This window comes from Coffea arabica, chromosome 11c (genome assembly GCF_036785885.1).
Source record: "Coffea arabica cultivar ET-39 chromosome 11c, Coffea Arabica ET-39 HiFi, whole genome shotgun sequence".
NCBI lineage: Eukaryota > Viridiplantae > Streptophyta > Magnoliopsida > Gentianales > Rubiaceae > Coffea > Coffea arabica.
The window spans coordinates 29,661,281-29,684,372 of NC_092330.1; the positions used below are offsets into that span (position 1 = coordinate 29,661,281).

General features: G+C 37.0%; 4 protein-coding genes across 4 annotated transcripts; 1 reads left to right on the plus strand and 3 right to left on the minus strand.

Moving 5' to 3' along the window:
• Positions 1 to 766: 766 nt before the first annotated feature.
• LOC140016535 (protein FAR1-RELATED SEQUENCE 5-like) lies at positions 767 to 1,321 on the minus strand. Its single transcript, XM_072070075.1, has one exon. It carries the CDS (start codon positions 1,319 to 1,321, stop codon positions 767 to 769), a length of 555 nt encoding a protein of 184 aa, XP_071926176.1.
• A 538-nt stretch (positions 1,322 to 1,859) lies between these two features.
• Positions 1,860 to 2,504, minus strand: LOC140016536 (protein FAR1-RELATED SEQUENCE 5-like). The gene has a single exon (XM_072070076.1). It carries the CDS (start codon positions 2,502 to 2,504, stop codon positions 1,860 to 1,862), a length of 645 nt encoding a protein of 214 aa, XP_071926177.1.
• A 10,720-nt stretch (positions 2,505 to 13,224) lies between these two features.
• On the plus strand, positions 13,225 to 13,713 carry LOC140016537 (uncharacterized). Its single transcript, XM_072070077.1, has one exon. It carries the CDS (start codon positions 13,225 to 13,227, stop codon positions 13,711 to 13,713), a length of 489 nt encoding a protein of 162 aa, XP_071926178.1.
• Positions 13,714 to 14,177: 464 nt separating this feature from the next.
• On the minus strand, positions 14,178 to 22,009 carry LOC113717341 (inactive leucine-rich repeat receptor-like serine/threonine-protein kinase At1g60630). The gene is made up of 2 exons (XM_027242143.2): positions 20,395 to 22,009; positions 14,178 to 15,044 (listed from the first exon to the last, which is right to left on the minus strand). The coding sequence occupies exons 1-2, from the start codon at positions 21,761 to 21,763 to the stop codon at positions 14,386 to 14,388; spliced, it is 2,028 nt and encodes a 675-aa protein (XP_027097944.1). The 5' UTR covers positions 21,764 to 22,009; the 3' UTR covers positions 14,178 to 14,385.
• Positions 22,010 to 23,092: the final 1,083 nt, after the last annotated feature.

Here is a 23,092-nt window from a genome sequence, read left to right on the forward strand (position 1 = left end):
GGCTGGCCCATTGAATGCGTCTACGAGTTTTGAAAGGCCAAACAATTACATAAGAAAATAAAATAGTATGAGAATGGATGATGGGCGTAACAAATTTATCACATTATGTAACATCAATGTAACTAATTGTACTGTTAGAAACATCCAAAAAAAAGCTAACGCTATAACCATTTTATACTAATCGAAACCGAGTTTGTAGATGAACGACATCCAATAAACATGTGTTCATCAGATGAAATCGATATCGGCTCCGATTCTAAGACCTGTATTATTAACACGACAATAACCTTATTTCATAGTCAATAGTACCTAATCTTCAGTTAACGGTATAATGAGAACATTATTGTAGCATAAATGTTTACCATCATAAAAATTGGATCCATACCGTAGTCTGTGTAGTTCTTGACAATCGAGATTTTCTTTTTAATATGTCAAATTTATTGACCCAACTTCGCATCTCTTTACTTCTCTTCCCACCGACACGTTTTTTAATGCCTCTTGCGACTACTACCTCTCCCATTTCATTTTCAAATTCAATTATATCACGTTCCTCCACATTCAGATTTTTATGATTTTGTAAAGTTTGCTCTTCATTTTTTGAGAGAAGGAGCTCAACTCTCTTTGTCAAATCGGATATGACGGTGATTACTACTTTGCTGGTGTCCTCCGACATTGCTGCTTGAGTTGCGACCTTAATCATGGCTAGAGCGAGCTCCCGATAATGAGTTGAAACGATTACTTTTGGATCAGCCACAATTCCTCATTCTCACCGATCAAAACAGTCTCCAGCACGAACTCTTTTTGCCCATCGCATCTTAACGTATTTAGGACGAATTGTCTTTATGCCTACGGTATCAAACACCTTCAACGCATGCCCACACAAAATTCTTTCATTCTCGTATTTTTTGCAAGTACAGCGTACACTTAGATCATTTCGATTGAATATCACCGTTCTTTCGGGTCCTCCATCATACCTCATGACCACAAACTCCACAAATATTCCTGCATCTTGTTGTCTCACAATAATCATAACTGTTGACTCATCATATTCATTTTGAAATGTAACAAATACGGTAGGTGAATACGTCTCTGATGCATGCACAAGCATAGGTGTTTGCCTCAACCCTACCATGGGGAGCTTTTGCCTCATTTCATACTCTGCGATGAGTTCATTATGTCTCTTTTTATCAACCACGCGATTGAAATGTCCAAAGAACTGCACAAGATCGTGGTCCAATTTCAAATGATTTTTAATTACTGCATTTAGGTTTTTGCTTAGTTGGGTGCTTCGCATTCCTGCAGTCCATCTTTCTTTCATCATGTACCTTACCCATTTATCACGAATTCGATACAACCCGAAAAACTATTCATTATTTTCAAGATTGTGTTTCTTCACCATCGCCTCCCAAATCCTGTTGAATTGTTCCACTTCTTCAATCTCATACATGCAGGCACCAAACATGTATGGAAGGTCACTATTTTTCTTGTAGTGATTGCCGAGATGTTTCATAAAATTACGCCTTATGTGAAACGTACATAGACCGTGAAAAGTTTGGGGCATGACAAGTGAAAGAGCGGCTGCCATGGCGTGATCTTAGTCGGTTAGTATGGTACTTGGACGCTTTCCACACATTGCTTCACGAAATGTACCCAACACCCATTTAAAAGAATCTATCGTCTCATCATACATAAGAGCAACATCGAATATCACAATTTGCCTATGTTGGTTAAAACCCACAAATACTCCAAGTGGCCTATATTCTTTATTTGTTTTGTAGGTTGTGCCAAATATGACTACATCTCTAAAAAAAGTTGTAGTCAATTAACATTCCTACATCAACCCAAAAGATATTCGTTATCTACTCTTCACAGTCTAACTGTACGGCATGAAAAAATGATAGATTCTCGAGTGTTTGCTCTTTAAAATAATTCAGCATGCTACTTGCATCTCCATATTTCAAGCTCCTTTCCCGTCTCGTTCGAAGATATCGTTTAAGATCATCCCGAGTATATCCAACATTATCCATCCCACTTGGCTCCTTTCCCATAAGCTCATGATTCTGTTTCAATGAAAGTACAGCATCCTCGCTTATTTCAGCTTGGAATCCTTGAGTCTCAGTCATTTTTCTTTGTGATGGCATCATGTGCGAATATTGAGTAATGTACAACTTATGGTTATGGTCTAAGATAAGGTCATGTATACGGTACTTCATTGTCTCTCTAAGCAACACAATAATCATTTTAGCTCCACACCCTGTTTTCGTCGGAACTCGTGTCCTCTTTGGCATCACATTACCTTCGTACTTACGCTTCACACCTTCCTTACAGCAACTATATCTCCTAGACGTGGTCACGCCGTCTTTATCTTTATTTAGATAGTTTTGGCGTACACTAAAACCCAATTTAAAGGCATATTTGTTGTAAAACTTATACACATTCTCTTTACTATTGAACTCCATTCCTAATTCAGGAGTCCCATCTTCTGTCAATTTGCTGCAATCCATTACTTCTGCTCCTACCAATTATGCATCAAACGCCTTAATTTACGACATTTCATGATTAGTATTTGCATAAACGATAGCATAAATATATATTACCATTCACCATATGTGTTATGAATCACACATTACTCGTATACCAAATCGATTTATTACACCTATCAATATGATTAATGATTCACATCACTTTACTTTTACTCTAAGACTATGGCATTATCTATGTACAAATACAACTCCATGTACATTAAGTTATACGAACTGTAATGTATTGGTCACTCGATGTAAGTCTATTTTAACTGTATGTACATCCCCTCTGGTGATTATATTTAGGTTCTAGGTACTTTGTTTCACTGGACCTTATGTCATTCATTACTGACAATTGTCTAGACCAATTCCTATGCATTTTCTACTATTTCTACATTTTCAGGGCCAAACAAGTATTTTCTTCTCATTGTAATACATTTCTTATATCATGTAATTTACTTACAACATCAGGTACACCCATTTATTATTCACATATGTCTTTTTCTCTGCTTTTGCTTGGTCAAGCGCACATCTCCATTTTATACACACTGCATGCTTAGCAGAGGGGCAAATTAAGATTGCGTGATGACCATGGACCAACTATTGGATGCACAATGATTCATATCAATTGTAATAGGGTGGCTATAACCTGTAACTTATTTACAGCAGCATGTACATTCATTCACTTGTTAAATGTGACTTTGTTTCTCTCCTCTTTCCCTCATTCCGCTCGACGCTTTACTTGATGTAATATCTCTAGGTCTTTGGATAACTACTGTCCCATTATAGTTCATCACTGAAAAGCTGTACGCTCATACACACATATACGGTATACCTTTACTATTCTTCTATCATCTTCATATTATGTCTTTACTGAATCTAACATTTACAAAAGTTGCTGATATGGTTGAATCACGTTACCTTGGCCAGCTGAGCACTTTTTGTTTCACCGAATGCCCATGGCGCAGTTGCTTCTGCTACTAAGTTGCACGAAAAATGGTGGGCAACGTGAGATAATGAATTCCCTCTTTAATTCGCTTCTACCTTGCCGCCTGCCTTGCATGCATTGCTCATAAAATTTCTGAGGAGATCGTTGGCATCCTTTACTGCACTCTAACTGTTTGCCTTCTTCTTTCTTTTTCTGATGGCATAACCCAACTCTCTCCACCTAATTTCGCATCAGCCGAGCACCAATGATATACCCAGCTTGCTTTCTTCTCTCAATTTTATTTTGTGCAGCTAATTCAAATTTTCAACTTTATTTTCAAAATTTCAAGTCTTCCGTTTCCTCTAAACGGAGTCCGTCAATCTTATTTTTTTTCTTTCGTCAAACGGCGACCTTTTTTTCCTATCAATACACCCAGTTGACGTGGCTTATTTTGCTCCATTACTTGGGTTTTGTGAGGAGACCATTCAGGAGCGGTCATCTGCCCCGTATCCATGAATAATGGTGTCTGAGAATTCATAATGGATCCAAAATCTTCATCTGCTCCACTAGATGTTAAGCATTAACTAATAAAGAACAATGTGAACAACGTAAAGAAAACTATCAGAATTTGCTTCTCTCTTACTCAAGATCTTTAGCAAAAACTATTAAAAAAAACCTTGGCAATGAGTAAAATTGCTTATATTGGGTAGATTTCTATGGAATATCAATGTGGGATACTTAGTCTCTTAATAGAAACAAAAGAAACATAAAAGCTAGGGATCTAGTTCAGGATAATTGGTTGAAATTATAGATAACGTGATAGCCATAAAATCAATACCAGTATTTGAAAACAAACAAAAAAAATCTTGCTCAATATATTACCAAAGCAGTCGCCAAATTTAAATTAATGGAAAATTAACAATTTTGGCAAGGTCCAGCATAGGCTACTGAATTAAAAGCATTTGAACCATATTTTCTGTAAATTTGCTTTCCTAGGCTAACAGGTGATGTAGTTTCGAAAAGCATCATTAAATCTAGGCCTATCATTATTCCAGACCATGCACACTATATCGGATCCGGATCCGACCCGTTTATCCGACGGGTCTTCTACTCTATGTTTTGGATCCGGATCCGACGGGTCTCGAATCCGAATCGGGTCTACCCGAAAAAATCTAGCAAAACTTATAATTTTTAACAAAAATGAGAAAAATATATTTTTAAACTAATTTCTAACTAATACAAAAAAAATCAAATAAGAAGAGAAATCAAATTGATCTTACTCAAATACATCACCCTAATCAAATTATATTGATAAATATATTTTTTTTAAATTATTAATCCATTTATATCCGGATTTGGGTCCAATACGGGTCAGAATACTATATTCCATATCCGACTCATTTTTTGTTTGATAAAACGGATCCAGATCCGGGTCCGGGTAACGGAATTTAAATCCTTACCCATACGCAGAATAATTTGACGGATCTAGACTATTGACAGCCCTAATTAAATCTTCTTGGGTATTTTTTTGGCTATTTTTGGATGAAATGTTTATGCATGCGTGTAAACAATTTGTTGTTTGTCAAAGAATTAGTTATAGAAATGCAATGATTAATGGAAATGCAATGATGAGTGCTCTGTCTGCAAATTTCTCAAAATTAGTTATATATATATATATATATGTATGTATTTGTTTGTTTCTTCATTTTTGGTGACGATATTGAGGAAGTGATCCTCTATCTACTAAGGTAGCATATATATATATATATATATATATATATATATATTTGTTTGTTCTTCATTTTTGGTGAGGAAGTGATCCTCTATCTACTAAGGTAGCATTCCACATCTTTAATTAATACAGAATCAAAATTGAACATGTTAATCCATTTATTGGTTTATGTATCATGCATGTTATAATAAGCATGCTTTTTTTCTTTCTTTCTTTCTTTTTATCTGCTCTTTTTTTTTACAGTAATTGAAATCATGATGCATGTTGTAAATCAATTGGACAAGAATGCACATCAAACTTGTGACCAACTATTATCAAGTCTAGATAATAGTTCTCTCTCTAAAAATAGAGCATCTCTCTCTAGTAAAGACATTCCCTCCTTGGTGTAGGAGTCTCAAAAGTTTCAAAATTTTCAATGTTTCAAAACTTTTCAAAACTTAAAGCAATCAAGACGTAAAGTTCTTAGCATATTGATTTCCACAGCTCTTGCAAAGATTTCGGACCACAGAAAGATCTTGCCAGAGCAAGTTGTCGTTGGCCTCTTCCTCATCTTTAATGTAGGCTTAGGCGGGTTTAGAAAAAGAGGAGACAGTAGAGGGGTAATGTGACGCCCCGAAAAAAAATGAGTTTGAGAATCCGGAAATTTTCTAATTTTCTAAGGTTTATTTTATTTAATCGACCGCCTTTTCTACATTTTCTTGATTAGAAAAATTCTCCAGATAAAGTTTATGAGCAAAAATAGTTTTAAAATGATTTTTCTAGTATCGGTTAGTTTTGAGAAATTAAAAGCGTATTTTGGACGTGGGACCCGTAAGTGCGGTAAATGCATTATATTTTTGACAACTTGTTGGAACTTTGTATTAAGTGATATTATTTTACAAAGTGTTAAGATATTTGTATTGGAGAGACAAAAAGATAAGTTTTACACCTAAAGGTGACAAGTGTCACTATCCTATTCACTCTTGGACTTTTGACCATCTTACCTTAACTTTACTAAAACCAAAATTTGACTAAAAATCAAGCCATTTCTTCCTTCTCATGGCTGAAACTTGGAGAGCAAGAGAGAGAGAAAAACCTTCATCTTTCACTCCAATTTCTTACTTCAATCTTGAGTTTTAACCGATGGAATTGCAAATCACTCCATAAAAGTTGGTTACTAAGGAGATTCCAAGGTCTTGGTGGAGTTATTTTGGAGAAGGAACCACTAAGCTGCTATCTTTTGTGAGGTATCAAGGTATGGTGTGTAAAGATTCATTGTTTGTTTCCAATAATGGTGAATTAGTAACTTGTGATGGCTAAAGAGATGGTTTGATGGATTATATCTTGAGTTGTGGTTGACTTGATGAAGTTTTATAATTTTTGGGGATTTTTCTGTTTTAATATGAACATGGTTGTGTGGTTATATATGATGATTGGAAATGATGTTTAAGAACTCTATGAGGTGGAAAAAGTGGATAATTGCAACCAATTTCTGTTTTGGACCAAAAATTGAAAAGTGGGGGTTTTGTGATGAACATTCTGTCCGAATTTTTAGGTCCTAGATAGAGGCCGAATTGGCCTTTGCTTAAAACATGAAAGTTGTAGGGAATGACATTTTAGAGGTGCTTACAAAATTTTAGGTCAATCGGAGTAGCGTAGAGTGAGAAAAGTTGAAATTACTATTGCTGTTCTGGTTTACCCGAAATTGGGATTTGCGACTGTAATTGGTTGTTTTGTCTGGAATTGCTTCCGAATTGGTTGTTGAGGTCTTCTGATGAATTGAAGCCGTGTTTCTTAGCTTTCAGTTGGTTTTGGAATTTCTGGATTTGGACTTGGAGAGCCTGAGTTATGATGTTTCCGCTAGAATGCGTTCTGTGAAGCTGTTTTTGTGATTCTGGTGTAGTTTCTTGTGTTTTTGACCTTGTTACACTCGAAACTGGGTTCAGTGACCTTCTACAATATTGTAGCCCTATCTCTTAGCTTCGAAACGGTGGGTCTTGGACCTTTATCCGACAATCGTAGTGCCTTTAGTGTCATTACCACAAAATGACGTCAAAACCTGTTTTTCTGGTTTTGAGCTTAACTTTCATTTCCTGACTTTTTCCTAGCTTGATTTGTACTAGTACTACTTGGAGCTTGCCGAATGGCTATTGGATGAACTTGTTGTTGTGTGTGTACCTTTGGGACTGGCTGAAGAAATAATGAAGCCATGATGGCTGGGAAAGTAAGCAAATTTAGGGGAAGTGCTGTCCGAAGTTTTAAAGGGTTTGATTGCTTTGAGTTTGTGATCTAAGACTTGGATTTGAGCAAGGCAATGTTATATGATGGATGGTTTCTGAGCCATGGAGGTGAGTGATCCTAAACTGTTTCCAAAGTTACTTTTGAAATGTTCCTTGCATTGTTTCTTTGGTTTGCATATCATGTGTGCGCGCATACGAGTTCTTGACATGATTTGGCTTTAATGAGTTCTTGAGGAGTCTTGTGCTGGACACCAACGTCTCCACCACTTTCGTGAGATTGTGATATGATCTGGAGCACCGATGCTGCTCCCCTTTAATGTTTATGGTTTCGTGATCTGTTTGAGCGTTGGGTGTTTAGTTTCAATGATTTCACTGGCTCACGAGAGCAAAAATACGTGCATTTGATACTTGAATCATGACATCACGACATCATCGAAATGCATTATTGTGAAAGATATTTGATTACTGGTTTTATTTGGTTACTCGCTGAGTTTTTAGCTCACCCCAAAAATGTTTTATTCCCCCCCCCCACAGGGCTCAAGGCAAAGAAAAGCTTGGAGTGCTTATTCACGTGACTGGATGGCCTATATCTTGTACAGTTTTGGATTTGGAATCATTTGATGTATAGTTGGGAATTAGTTTCCGCTGCATTTGTGACATGTAATTATTGGAGACTTGGATGTATATTTGTGGACCATGTGATGTATATTTGAGGTTTATTCTTGTAATTCATTTGAGAACTTTAGTGAACGACTGAGTCCCGGCGAGAGCCGGGCAGGCGGCCCGCCGAACCCTCTAGTTCGCCTTAGGGGGAGGTGGGGCCGTCACAGGTAAGCTGTGGGAAGTAATATCATTTATGCCTTTTCTCTTCTATTTATTCCTGGATCTTTCCTAAAACCTTAGTGTTTCTGAATTTATATAAATTTGTCTTGGCTAACCCATCTTTATTTTTTAAGGTGCTTGAAAACTGGCTTTTTTCACCGTCTATTCTACAAGTTTAATTCCAACCTTGCCTTCAATTGCCATTTGAAGGTTGTGCAAGGAACACTTTAGTAGAAAGCTTTCATGGCAGAATCCTTGGCTAGAGCTTTCCAAAAATTTGATTTGAGGGCGAGAGAGATGGAAGGAGTAGATCTGAACAGGGGAGATGTTGAAGCAAGCATGGAGGAATGTAGGCTCAGTTTAATGGAAAGGATCATAGGGGAAAAGTGGCTAATTACACGGGAGTTGAAAACTTCATCAACCACGTGTAGGGATATCCAAGGAACATGAGGGTAACCGAACTAGGACTGAATATTTTCCAATTTAATTTCTAGGAGGAGCAAGACAGGGATAAGATGTTAAGAGGCAAACCATGGCTTTTGGATAATCAATTGCTAGTTTTGAAACGATGGAGTGAAGGAATTAAGAAAGACCTAGAGATGTTCAACTCATCATTTTTATGGATACAATTGTGGCACCTCCCAATCCACTCGCTTTGACATGCAACAGGATTTAAAATTGGGGAAATCTTCAACTCAATAAAAAAGGTGATAATGCCACCAGAAGGAGGATGGAAGGCAAACACATGAAGATATTGGCAGAAGTGGACATATCCCAACCTCTCATTGAGGAATACCTATTAAACATAATGGAGTGGAATTTTGGGTAGAATAAAGTATAAAAATGCCTGGATTTCTACTACAGATGCGGAGCTATTGGGCATCAAGACAAGACATGCAACTTTGAAGAAAAAATAGGGACAACTCTCAGAAAGAGATAGTACAAGGCATGGCTCAAACCAAGAAACATTTTGGCTTCGCCTATGAGGTCACAGGAGGAGGAGAGTATAGCAGTTGAGAAGTCACATATGGAGCAAAAACCAGCAAAAGCTGTTAACAGTACGAGAGAATTTACAAGCCAAGACCACAGGAGAGAGAAGAGAGGTACAACAAACAAGATATAGGGGCTCACAGAAGGTTGAGAGTAGAGATAAACAAATGGAGAACAAAAAAGAAGAGCAATTAGGTGCATGTGAGGAAGAGGAGGGATAGAGAGAGAGGGAGAGAAGAAAAACAACAGTGAAGAAGATGGGGGTTAAAAACCAGGTGTAGCTTAGTTTGGATACCCTTGCAAATGTTGGGGGGATGAACAAAGGATAAATATAGTAGAGGAAATATGGGTGGACAGTAAAGGAATAAAGGCAGAAGGGGAAAACGAGAAAAAACAAAGGAATATATATGAAGTAGAGAGCAAAGTAGACACAAAGGAGAAAGGAAAATCCAGCCAGCAAAAGAAGAATGTAGGGTCAGGAAAAAAGACCAGAGGGCCTAGAATAGTCCCAAAAAGCATGAGGACCGCCTTATTAGAATCAATGCACCAATAGGGGAAGAAAAATTGGGAGAAAAAAGGAAGTTTAAACTAAGGGATCAGCTTGATGAAATGATAGTGGACTCAAGACACAATAGAGCAGCGAGAAAACAAGCTACTAATGATGGAACAGCAGGAGGAATCACAACAAAGGGTGATGGAGGCAATCCCTGAAAAGCCTCCAATGTGTAAATGAAGGTTGACGTGTAGAACTGTCGAAGTGCAGGGGGAGCTCCTTGATAATTCCCCAGCTAAAGGAGGTATCAATCTTCACTCCCCTAGTATTATTTTTCTATGTGAAACAAAAAACCAAAACAATTTATGCAAAATGTCAAAAATAAGCTAAATTTTGATGAGAGTTTTATAGTAAACTCAGTTGGAACATCTTGAAGATTAGCTTTGTTTTGAAAAAAGTGTGTTAAGATAATTGACATCAAGGAATCAAACTTCTACATTACTTCACATATAATGGACATAGAAGCCAAATGTGTTTGTTGCTTCATTGAGACATATGTTAGTCCAGACGATGGGACTAAGAAGTTGCAATGGAAAGAGCTGGAGAGTAAAATCAGTAGGTGGGAGTAAAAATGGATGTTGGCAAGGGAATTCAATGATATTCTTTAAAATGAGGAGAAATTGGGGAGGGGGGAGGTTGAGGTCAGAAAGGAGCTTCCATGACTTTAGAAATCTCATAAATAACATGAATGTGATAAATATAGGCTATGAAGGGAAGCTACAGACTTGGAAATCACACTGGGATGGACAAGAAATAAAACAAAAATTGGACCAAGCGCTAGTGAACATTAACTGGCACCAAACTTTTGATGGAGCAAAGTGCATGCATATTGAGAAAGAGACCTCTGATCAAAGTCTACTTTTGTTAGATACAACCCCTTAGAAAAAGAGGATAGGAGGAAGATTTTATTATAACAAGAGATAGGGACAAAATCCTGAAACTCATAATTGATGACCAAGGCTTGAAGAGTGCCACAACAAAGCTCTACAATGTTTAGGATTGCAAAGAAGATAAAGGGATGCAAGTTGACCTTAATGAAATGGTAGAAAAGAAATAGAATGAACTCAGGAATAGAAATCAAACTTTTGAAACAGCAGATTCAGGAAGCAAAATCAGGAGACTATAACCAAACCAAAGGAAAAATTGTTGAACTAAAACTGAAGCCGGGACATGCATACAAAGAGAAAGAATCTTTCTAGGCTCAAAAACCAAGGTGCAAGTGGCTTCAAGAGGGTGACCAAAACATAGCTTTCTTCCATGCAAAGGTGATGACAAGGAGAAGAAATAGAATGATATCTTTACAAAATGATGAAGAAAAACGGTGTGAATTAGAACAGGAAATTGAGGATGAAATATGCGGTTTTTATACCAGAATCTTCACATCATCCCAGCCAATGGATTTTGAAGCTGTCACAAATGTGTTCCCCACATAGTTACAAATGAAATGAATGTAATGCTGATTAAACCAATTGAAGATATGGAGGTGAAAACTGCTCTATTTCAATGCACCCTAATAAAGCTCCCGGGCCAAATTGTATGTCACCCTTCTTCTTTCAAAAATTTTGGCATGTTATTAAAACTGATATTGTGAATGCTATTCAAAGCCTCTTGAACAATGGCCACTTGCTTAAAGCTTTAAATGAAAGTATTGTGACACCTATCCCAATAGTGGAGGCACCTATAAATCTATCCCAATACAAGCCTATCTCTCTCTGTTATGTTTTGTATAGAATAATTGCAAAAGTTATGGCTAACAAATTGAAGAAAATCATTCCCAAGTGTAGTAGCTATGCTCAATTTGTTTTCGTGTCAAGTAGACAAATACTTGATAATGTTATTCTAGCCCAGGAAATTATCCATTGTCTGAAAAACAAGAGAAAAGGCAAGAATGCTTTTATGACGCTTAAGCTTTCATGTCAAAAGCTTATGATAGAGTAGAGTGGTAGTTTTGAGGGAGAATGGTGATGAAAATGGGTTTCTGTCTTATTTGGATAAGATGAATAATTAATTGTGCATCCACTGCTTCCTACTCTTTTAGTGTTAATGGTCAGAAAATTGGCTATGTGAAACCCTCTAGAGGTTTAAGACAAGGTGACCCCCTCTCTTCTTATTTCGTCTTAATTTGTGCTAAGGGAATCTCAAACCTAATGAGCAAGATGATTAATAACAGGTTAACCACAGGGGTGAGAGTAGGAAAGGGATGTCTTATGGTGTCCCATCTTCTTTTTGCTAATGAGTTTTGTTGTAAAGCCCGTGTTCAGGAAGTAAAGCAAAAGAAATATCTGCATGCTATTTATGAAAAAGCCTCAGGACAGCTCATAAATTTTGAAAAATCTGTTGTAATTTTTAGTGCTAACACTCGTAGGAACTTAAGGAAATTTGCTCAGAATTAGGAAATATAAAAGAAGCACTAAGTGGAAAATACTTAGACTTGCCTATGATGATAGGGAGATCAAAGTCGCAAGCTTTTGGATTCATAAAGGAGAGATTACAGAATAAAATGCAGAATTGGAAGAGGAACTTACCTAGTCATGCAGGAAAAGAGGTGATGATTATAGTTAACATAACACTCCCCATGTACACCATGTCATGCATCAAACTTCCAAAAGAATTATGCAAAGATATATACAGGACGGTGGCAAATTCTGGTGGGGAAATGAGGAAAATGTCAGGAAAATGCATTGGGTTAACTAGAGTAAAATGACTTAAGTAAAAGGAAAAGGGGGACTGGGCTTCAGAGACCTTGAGCGCTTTAAAAAAACTCTATTGGCTAAGTAGCTTTGGAGAATCATCACTCATACAAACCTGCTTGTTAGTAGAGTTTTGAAAACTAGGTATATAAGTAGAGGGCAAGATTTGAACAGTGATCCTCCAAGGACAGCTTCTTGGGTGTGGAAAAGCATTATAGGAACCAGGCAGTAGTTGAATAAAGGAATAAGGCATAGAGTAGGAGATGGAAGAATTGTACAGATATGGTCTGACAAATGGATCCCAAGTTATGAGGATGGAAAGGGAAAAATGATAAGAAAGCGGGATTGCAATCTAGAGAAATTGAAGGAACTAATTAGGAAGGATGAGTGGAATCAGGATCTAATAAACAAATGGTTCATGAAGGAAGACTTTAAAAAGATTTTAGCTATTCCTCTGAGTTTGATAAGGGGTAAGGATAGAGTATATTGAAAGTATACCAAATATAGACAATTCACTGTCAAGTTTGCATAAGCAGCAGAGATGGAAGAAGTAGGAGAATATCAAAAAGGAGGAGGAAGAGAAACCAGGGAAGACACCAACTATCCCCAGTAGAAGTCCAAAATGTGGAAAAGCTTATGATCCTTGCAGATGAAGCACAAACTTAAACATTTTGTATGGAGATGCTTGTTACATAGCTTACCAATAAATGAGCAAATGCATAAAAGGAAAAGGCAAGGAGCGGAATCTGTGACTGCTGTGGGGAGGATATGGAGACAGCGGAGCATATGCTATTATTTTGCAAGAATGCTAAACTCACATGGAGAATAGCACCACTACAATGGGATGGTTTAAATGGCATGAGGATCAACATTGTTAGGTGGTGGGAAGGATTAATAGAAGCAAAAAGAAGGGATATGGGACAAGAACATGTTACACTAATTGTAAATATTATGTGGCAGATTTGGAAAGCAAGGAATAGAAAGGTCTTCTCCGAAGATAAGGTAGATGCAGGACTTATGATACAAAAAGAACAGATGGAGTGGATAGAATTCATAAAAGCCCAGAACAGTGGAGGAGGAGATTACATTGAGCAAACAAATCATTCAACTACTTTTGAACACTGGAAACCACTAGGTAGAGGAGTAGTGAAAATCAATATAGATGCCGCTTTTGCAAAAGGAATGGATAGAAGTGGACTAGGAATTGTGGCAAGAGACTGGAAAGGAAGAACAATGAAAGCATGGGCAAAGATTTGAGGAGAAATCCAATGAGCCACTTGTGGAGGAAGCTGCAGCAATCAAAATGGGAATGATGATGGCTTAGGAAGCACATTGGAAGGCAGTGGAGATTCAATCAGATTGCAAAACTTTAGTGGACTTGATCATGGAGGAGAATGTCAAGGAGTCCAGACTTGCTGTTATCCTAGATGACATTGATAAAATGAAAGGTTTGTTCCACCAATGTACTTTTTCTATTATTAATAGGATAGAAAACATATGTGCACACAAACTAGCGAAATTTGTAGTCAGACTTGATAGAAATGTAAAATGGGAAGGAAATTTCCCCATGTGGCTCCATAAGAGCGCACAAAATGATCACTTGGATGGTAACCCTTTTGTAACAAAACTTGTGGTATGAAGCTAGAAATGAAATATGACTTGCTTTTGACCAAAAAAAAAAAACTACTACCAAGTCTAGGGAAATGCTTTAAGCACTGAGCTGAATTTAACTTTAAAATGGCCACATAAGCAATAGTTGCTCACCCTATAAAAGAATGACAACTAGAAAGTCTCTACAAGAATAGACTCTTTACAATCAATGCCTTGGAATTCATTCTACAATCCCTAATGTGAAAGTATTTTTTGAAAAAAATCAAATTTGAAAAACTAGAATACATGATGAAAACTAGAGTTCAAAATTTATATTCCTCATATGCTCAAATGTTCATCTCTGGGCAAACTTTGAACTGTATCTGACCATCTGCCTGGTGAATGGTCACTACTATTAGAAGACACTTGAGCTTCTGCCCTTGCCTCCCTGATCATCCTTAAAACATCCCTCATTGTAGGCCTATTTTCTGGTGCAAGTGCAACACACGCCATGGCAACATTCAAAAGAGCTCCAAGTTTCTCCTCGGAGGCCTCATTGCTAGAGGCGGGCTCATCACCAGATTCAGTCTCTTCTTCTCTGACTGATCGTACCCACCTTGGGATGTCAGAACCGTGTTCTTGGACAAGATCCTGAAAAGGAGTCTTTCCAGTGAGGAGCTCCAAAAGAAGAACTCCAAAGCTGTAGACATCAGCTTGTTGAGTTAGAGGCCTTCGAATGTCACGGCATTCAGGAGCTCTGTAGAAGAGGGAAGAAGCGCTGGATTCCTCAATGGAATCTGGGTTTCTAATGGTAGTGAGCCCATAATCAGTCAGGCAGGACTCAAAATCAGTACCCAAGAGTACATTGGATGACTTCAAGTTGCCATGGGTTAAGCCGGGATTCTGATGAATGTAAAGCAGCCCTGTGGCCAAGTCCTCGGCTATCTTAAGGCAGGACGTCCAGTGAAGAGGTTTGGAACCACCAGAAGCTCTTGATCCTGCCAAAGAAGTACAGAAAAAAAAAAATAGTCAGGAAAGCAAAACCAGTGGCACTTACAGAACCACGTCCTAAACTTTATCCGAAATTAGTTTTGAAGTTATTCAGTAGAAAGTTCATCTATTTGTCTTCCTTCCAGTCTTCCAAACTTTAACGGACTCATTCACCATCATTGGCTGTCAGATCTCTCCTGTGCATCCAGCCAATAGATATTTATACCTCATCGTGTTGAACTTTATGTACCCCACTACATAAATTTCACATGATTTTCAAGCACACAACATAGAAATTCCTTTGTAATGCAAAGAAGCTACCTCAGAATTCAATTATTCAGATCAAAATGGTTTTTATTGTCAAACGTAGCCATATATGAAATGGTATACTTAATTTTTATGAAAGCAAAAAGAACTTTAATAAATAGTGCATAGTTTTGTATGCGCCAAAAGATAAGCAAAAGGTTACTTGGTCAAACCATTTTACGAGTAATTTTGCTAAAGACATTCTATCTAACAGCTTCATGGAAGCAAGGTCATCATAGTTATGATGAATCACAGAGTTCAATCGGTGATGCAGCAAAAGAAGTTTAGTACATCCTTCGCCAGTCACTAGTTTAATATAATGAATGACAAGAATCAAACCCATGATTTTATGTCTTATATTTGTTTCCTGCTCTGAGCAGGTAAATGTGCCCTGAGCTCATTTTGCTCTTTCCAGAGAAGTATTCTCCATACAAGGAATAAACAAATTGTGTCAAGGCAGGGTGTCATGGAAAACCAATCCACTTAGAAAATGTCGCGAGAACAAACTTAAAGATTGAAAGTGATTGAGTGTAGATATTATTTCTGCTAGCTAGTTTTCAAATACAATGCTACAATAATATAACAAACAAAAAATAGCTCCAAAAACACCTAATTCATACAATAACTCTAAAACAACTCACAAATACACCAAAAAAAAAAAGTTTAAAAAAGTCACCATGTTTTCCTCTTCCGCCACCCCCTCCCTACTCTTCCTCCTCCTCTCTCTCCCACCCTCACCCTCTCCCTCCTCTCTCTCTATCTCCCCCTCCTTCCTCCTCCTCTTCTTCATCCTCCCCTTTCCTCCCCTCGCCTTTTCCCTCCTCCCCTTCCCTCCCTCCCTTGCCATCCCAGATCCCCCCTCCCCTCCAACAGCCGCGATCTTCAACCTTTCACAGCTGCTGGCTGCAATCGGAAGGATGTGGCCAATCGTAGCTATGCGAGGGGGGGTCTGGGGTGAGGGGGGAGGAAGAAGGAAGAAGGAAGAAGGGGAGGGGAGGAAGAGAGGGAGGGAGGAGGGAGGAGGAGAAGAGAGGGGGTGGTGGTGGTTGGTTCAAATTTTAAAAAATACCATAAACAAATTTTAAATTCTAAAAATACCCCAAAATATAGCCCAAAACAAACTTTCAAAAATACCCCAAAAACATCTAAAGTAAAATTTTTAATATACAATGCTACAGTAAATTTTTTGAAAAACACCACCAAAAATAATCCATATGAACGGCATATCAACAATTGTTGAACCCAATCAACTCCAGTCAACATTAGAAAGTTTAAAAACCTAAGAAATGCAAACTTTAACCAAGTTTAAAACAGAATTATACAATAGAGAGCATTTGCACTTTCAGTATATCTACTAACTCAGTTTTGCATGTTGAATTTGATGGAAACTGCTACATAAAACATACTAAATAACAACATGACATCACCATTCTACAAATGTTGATGACTGCCATTTATACAAGTGGTACGAACATAAAAAAAATATGACAAACAAAAAAAACATTTGAAAGTTGGACCACCGGGAACAAAACTTTACATGATCTTTCCTCATGGCAATAATGGATTCATAATGAAGATCTCTTCAGGATCAGAGGAATATTCATTTAACTTTAACATACAAAACCAGAATGGTTGAACCAAGTCACATCTAGTAAATGGTCTAACAGCAATTTTTCTTTGTTAACAGCAAAATATTTACTTCATATGAGGATGACTGTGACAGAAATTAGTTTATAGGCACTGCATAAACATATAACAGATAGCCCTTAGCTTATCAGGCAACCTTCCCTTGTTTCACCTTAACCTTCTCTTCTTACAATTCTGCCAAGGACTAAGTGTACAAAAGTAGACACAGACACCATGTATCCATTACTTCCACCATAGATATAGTGATTATCCTATAATTTGTTCCAGTTATCATGATGCTCAATCACAAGAATCAGGTTAATACCACATTCAAGGAGCTCATCATCATACTGTTTCTTTTTAAATGTTTCTCACTTCTTAACCAAAATCAATTAGCTTGGAAATCCATCTCTTGAAATCTTGGAATGCTTAGTAGTCACAATTAAGCAATAACTGCAGTTATGCAGAAAGTCACAACAAGAAGATATATTTCTTCAAGTAAAGTTATAAAGTGCATGAACTAAGAAACAATTGAACCTTAACATCGATTTCAAGTTTTAGTAGTGACGTATTGCTGATAACTGGGATTTTTCAGTTTTATCATTTTCTTCCAGAAGGTAGCTCTCATTGTAGTTCCTTCATGAAAGACGAAAATCAAAGGGCTCAAAGTCAAATTTTGAGTAAAATTAAGGCTGTTCATTTGATTCATGCTTCTAAACTAATGCAGGGAAATACCACCTTTTAAGTGGACTCCATAGCACTTGGCACAGAGGCATGATAGACTACTATAGTTCTTTTTTTTTTTGATAATGATAGACTAATATAGTTCTCGAATTCTCAAAATCAAAGTCCAAGTAAAATAATGCCTGTTCATTGGTTCATGCTTTTAAACTAAAGCAGGGAATCATCCACCTTCTAAGTGGGGTCATAAGCACTTCACACAGAGGCATCATAGACAAATATTATTGTAATCAACTGTTTCTTTGCAAACACAAGACAAAAAAGTCTCGCTACTTTTGTGCTGTACATTTTGTTATTGAGTATCTAGGTTTTAATGCTTTATTGATGCAACTAACATAGACTTAACAGAGGTGCAAATTGATCAGACTTTCGAACATGGATCAAAGTTAATTTTAAACATACCTTCAAATATCTCTGGCCTCCTCAGGAGCCAACATCAAATTGATTTGAGAGTCCTTATGTGAGTGTGCACAATTTATTGTAGTCAATCTAACTTCTTCTTCTTTTTTTTCCCCCTTTTTGGGAGTTTGGTTTCTTTTTTCAAGTAAAGCAACTAGGATATTTCAAGTCAACTGGAATTTGAATTAATTTTGACTGTTTAATATGCCTTCTGTCTTATCATAGAGTATTCTTTGTTCATCTAGCTTAGTCTTAGCAGTAGACTCGTAACTTTAACTCGAAGAGTTAATCCCAGTAGGTATGAGAAAATATCTAATAGGAGTAACGCCCATCTCCTTTTAATTCGGTACAGTGAAACTTATATATAAATGAAAAATCAAAAAAGAACCTGAAGATTTTGAAGCATTCTAAAGACTGAACTGTACCTAACCCTTGAGTGATGCCTAAAGGTTACTTAAACTGATTCCCAAAATTTTCTTCTTCCTCCACTTCTTTCTTAGGGTACTTTCTATATCCTTTGTACCTGAATTTTTCCTACCTAGAATTATCAAACAAGTCATCAAGATACCAACAACTTGGTGCTGCATAACCTGAATAGAAAGAAACTATATCATTCGTGAGACAGAATTTTCTGTCTCTAATCTAACTAACATTGGAAAAAGCCCTTGTGCCTCAACTATATGTTTGACTTTTAGATCTTGAACCAGAATCTTTGTATTTCCTTCCCTATTAAAACTTCAGAACTTCCCAGAAACACATGAAGTGTATGTGTGACATATTAGTTCAACACATGAGTCTATATTTTAGCTGAGATGACCTTTCGTGGAGATCATATTGGCAGAAAGTTAATCCATATGATCATTACTTTTTTGTAAAAGAATTATTTCAGATTGTTGCTTTTTAATCACTATTATTCAGTTATTGCAGCTATTTAAGTCACTGGTCATAGTCTACTTTGGATTTTAAAAAGAAAAAGGTCAGTAAGTAAATGAAGTCTTCCTGTCAATGTATGACACATATGCACACGAACAATTTTGTTGATATATCAATGTGGTTTGGGGGAAAAAAAAGCCCTAAAGAACTAAAATAGCTCAAGGGTAAAAGACTAAAAGATGAAATTATGTACCAAGAAGAATCTTTTGTCAATGGCTAAGTTTCACTCTCCTACCAAATTGCTATCCATCTTGGGATGCACCCTCAAAAATCAGACCAAACTCCCCTCCATTTTATCAGAGAAAATGCTCTCAATTACACCCTAATGAAATTATTTTGAACCATATGTGACTATCAAAAGTAATTCATCATGTGCTTGATTCCTTATAAAAGTTATACAAAAAAATGGAAATAAATTTGGTTAAGTGTTACCACTCGTTGAATCATTATAAATTCATGATACCTATGACCCATATTTTTCACCATCAAAATCTTTCATTGTAAATTGAATAATAAAACATTCTCAAATGGATATTATTTTCAAGTATGCATAAGTTCTCATTAAAATAAGAATATTGACATAATTGATGATTTTCAAAATTTTTTATCTATTTATATATGTGTAAATGAACAGATAATTGGAAAAAATAGTAACGAGAAGCTCAACCATCAAAACTCACCCTTGCAAATCCAAAAGAGAGAGAGAGGCCTTTATAGTTCAAATTTAGGCACTAAAATGGAAAAAGAAAATTCACAGTAATAGTCTATGTAATTGTAAAATGCAAAAAGAAGTATTTATGATTTTGAGAGATATAAAAAATGTCATAGACACAATTTATATCTTACACAAAAAAAAAAAATTATTGTGGATTTTTTCCTTTATTTTTCCTTCCTTTTCTTGTTGTCATTTGAATATATTGATGTTCCTTACCGTGACAATGAAATACATTTTCTACACGAACAGGTCTAGATTCATGCCACAGCAAATATATGATGTATGGCAATTCTAAACCCCCTCATATATAGACAACATATGAAACATTAATACCATAATAGTGACTATCTAGCACTAATGTCTACAACGGTAGGCAGAACCTTGATATTGAAAGATCACCAAATCAAGAATCCATTTATCATAAAAGCACTAAAATATCGCAATATACCAACTTCAAGCCAATAAAGACAAATTGTTGCAATATAAATTCGAAAAGCGATTAATGCATTCACAAGATTATCAAAATTAATTATCACAATAATTAGTAATAATTAATGAACTATAAATTAATTCTGAGTTAGTCAAATAATTAGTGAACTCTAATACTGGAAGTTTAGTGACCGACGAAAACTGCATACCGTGGATGAGCGAGAAGAGACTGCCGTTGGGGAAATAATCATATACAAGCAGACGTTCCTCCTTAGCCTGGAAATAAGCTCTAAGCGGGACCAGATTCGGGTGCCTCAGCCGTCCGACAACTTCCACGTGTCTCCGGAACTCGTCAATCCTAGGATATCTAGCCTCCTTCAGCCTTTTAACGGTCACGATGTATCCGGATTCCATCACGGCTTTGTACGTGCTTCCTATCGTACCTCTCCCCAACGTCTCCGCCGATGCCTTCAATAAATCCTCCAAGGTATAACTCATTTGCTGATCCCCTGGCCCGCAGAACACCAGAGTCCCTAGTCCTTCACCACCCTGATCCCATGAAAATGCACCTTGCTTTCCCCCTCCTCCATGATCATCATGAGGATCACCGCCCCTACCCCCACTGCCCCCTTCTGCTCCCTCCCCTTCTTCCATGCTTTTACTCTTGATCTCCTTTGTCTTCTTAGCTCTACCCTTAAAACAAACAATCAAAGCTGCTACACTAATACAGACTAATAAAATCCCACCAAGAATGCTGGGAACAAGGATCAAAATAAGCTTCTTTTTCCTTCTATGGTTTTCTTGACTTTTTGGGATTATTGGGTATGAAGGACTAATGGAGGGACCAGGAGTATTGGAAGGAGTACATTGTTTATGAATTTGTTCGCCGCATAAATCAACATTGTTGGAAAATGAGGACTCATTGAAATAAACCAAGGAAGAGTGAGCCGGGATTTCGCCGGAGAGATTGTTGTTTGAGACGTTAAAGAATTTCAAGCTAGATTGATTGAATGGAGGGATTTCACCGGTTAAGAGATTGTTTTCTAAATAGAGTACATGCAATTTTGGAAGTCTGAGTAGTGATTCCGGGATGTTGCCGGATACTTCGTTGTTGGCCAGAACTACCACTTTGAGGCGGTGCAGAAGCGATAGGGAGGACGGGAAGCTGCCGGAAAAGTTGTTGTTGTTGAGGTACAACGATTTGAGGTTCACTAGGCCGGAAAGATTTGGGATTTGGCCAGAAATGGAGTTGTCTTTGAAGCTTAAAACTCGAAGCTGATCTAATTGGTTCATGCTGTTTTCTTCTAATATACCTGTTAAATTTAGCCTCTCCACCACCAGCTTCGTGACCCTCCCATTCTTGCATTCTCTAACTCCTTGCCAGTAGCATACATTCGGCACAAATTCTCTACCCCATTGAAGAACGTTGGTTGGGTCTATTGATGACTTTAAGGCCAAAAGCGCCTCAGCATCGCTTGAACTTACTTGGAGAAAACTAAGGGAGAGGAATGATAAGAAAATTAGCAACAGGATAAAATCTGAGTACCTTGAGAAAATGGAGGCATATGAATACTGCATTTTGACTGCTGCTTTTGTTCTTGAACATCAGGGGAAAAGATTGTCGAGCAAATCTGAGAAGCTAAAAGATCCAAAAGGCGTGACCCTTTTTGGGATTAGATTTGAATTTTCCATGATCAAGTGGAGAATCACCAATACCAAAAAGTTCAGATCTAGGGAAAGGAGATTCAAGAAACAGTAGTGCAGCAGAAGAAGCAGAAATGGAGCGTGCTGGACTGAGAATGTATGGGGTTGGGGTCGGGGCTGAAGAAGGTGCCAATAAAGTGAAGAGGAAGGCGCCAATTAGTAGTGTCATTATCAGGGGCTGAGTTTTGACCAAATTAACGTGACAAAAACAGTTGGTTTGGTATTTCTTCCCCTTTTGTTGAAGGGAATTAATTTTGGGCCACGAGTTAAGCACTGGTGCAATTTATGGGAATGCATCTACTCACTGTGGAAGGAATTGAAAACACCATGAAGTGAAGTAGCCAATGCTGCCGCTTCTGATTCTGGCAAAAGTGTACAGGAAAGAGCGTGACAGAAGCGGTGAGAGTGAGACTATTGTGACAGATTGAAAAAGAAAGAGAACAATGAACATTTGCTGCTGGAGGAGTGAAGATTCCAATTACTCTTTGGATTCAGTAGCACCAAGTAGTACTCGGTGTTAAATTGCTTGTAACTTGCTAAGGCAATACCCTGTTAATATAGCTGTAATTTATGGTGCTTGTCTGTTCACTTGAACTATATATTTTATTTTTCAGTAGGTACGTATTGAGCACTGGATAATACATTCAATGTATATCAAAGTGGTATTTGAATGTATGTATTTATAATTAACGTCCACTTAAAAAAGAAGACTGAAGATTATGACGCCACAAAATGATAGATACATACATGAAAATCCCTGCAGTAAAAGGAGGGGGTCATCTTTCATTTTGTTTCTATCGTATAAGTGATACATTGTAATGGCATAAAATCCAAAAAATTTTATAATTTTTTATTTTAGTTTTATTTTTTTTAAAAGGAGTTAACTCCTGAAAGTGAAACCTCTTCTTAGGAATGCTTACTAGGTACACGTGATATATCAGATAAATTATAGAATACACTAGTTGCAACAAAAATATGTGTTATGGTATATGGGCAGTTAGGCATGTGATAAATTCACTTTTATTTTAGCCATTTTATATTTTCCAATTTTATGTTATTAGAAGAGCTAAAAAATCTACACAATAATGTTCAAATTTTTGAATTGTTACATCACTCTCTAATTTCAAAAACTATTATATAGGCTTTTAAGGGATTTAATAAATAAAAAGATAGGAGATATATATATATATGTTTTATGTAGAC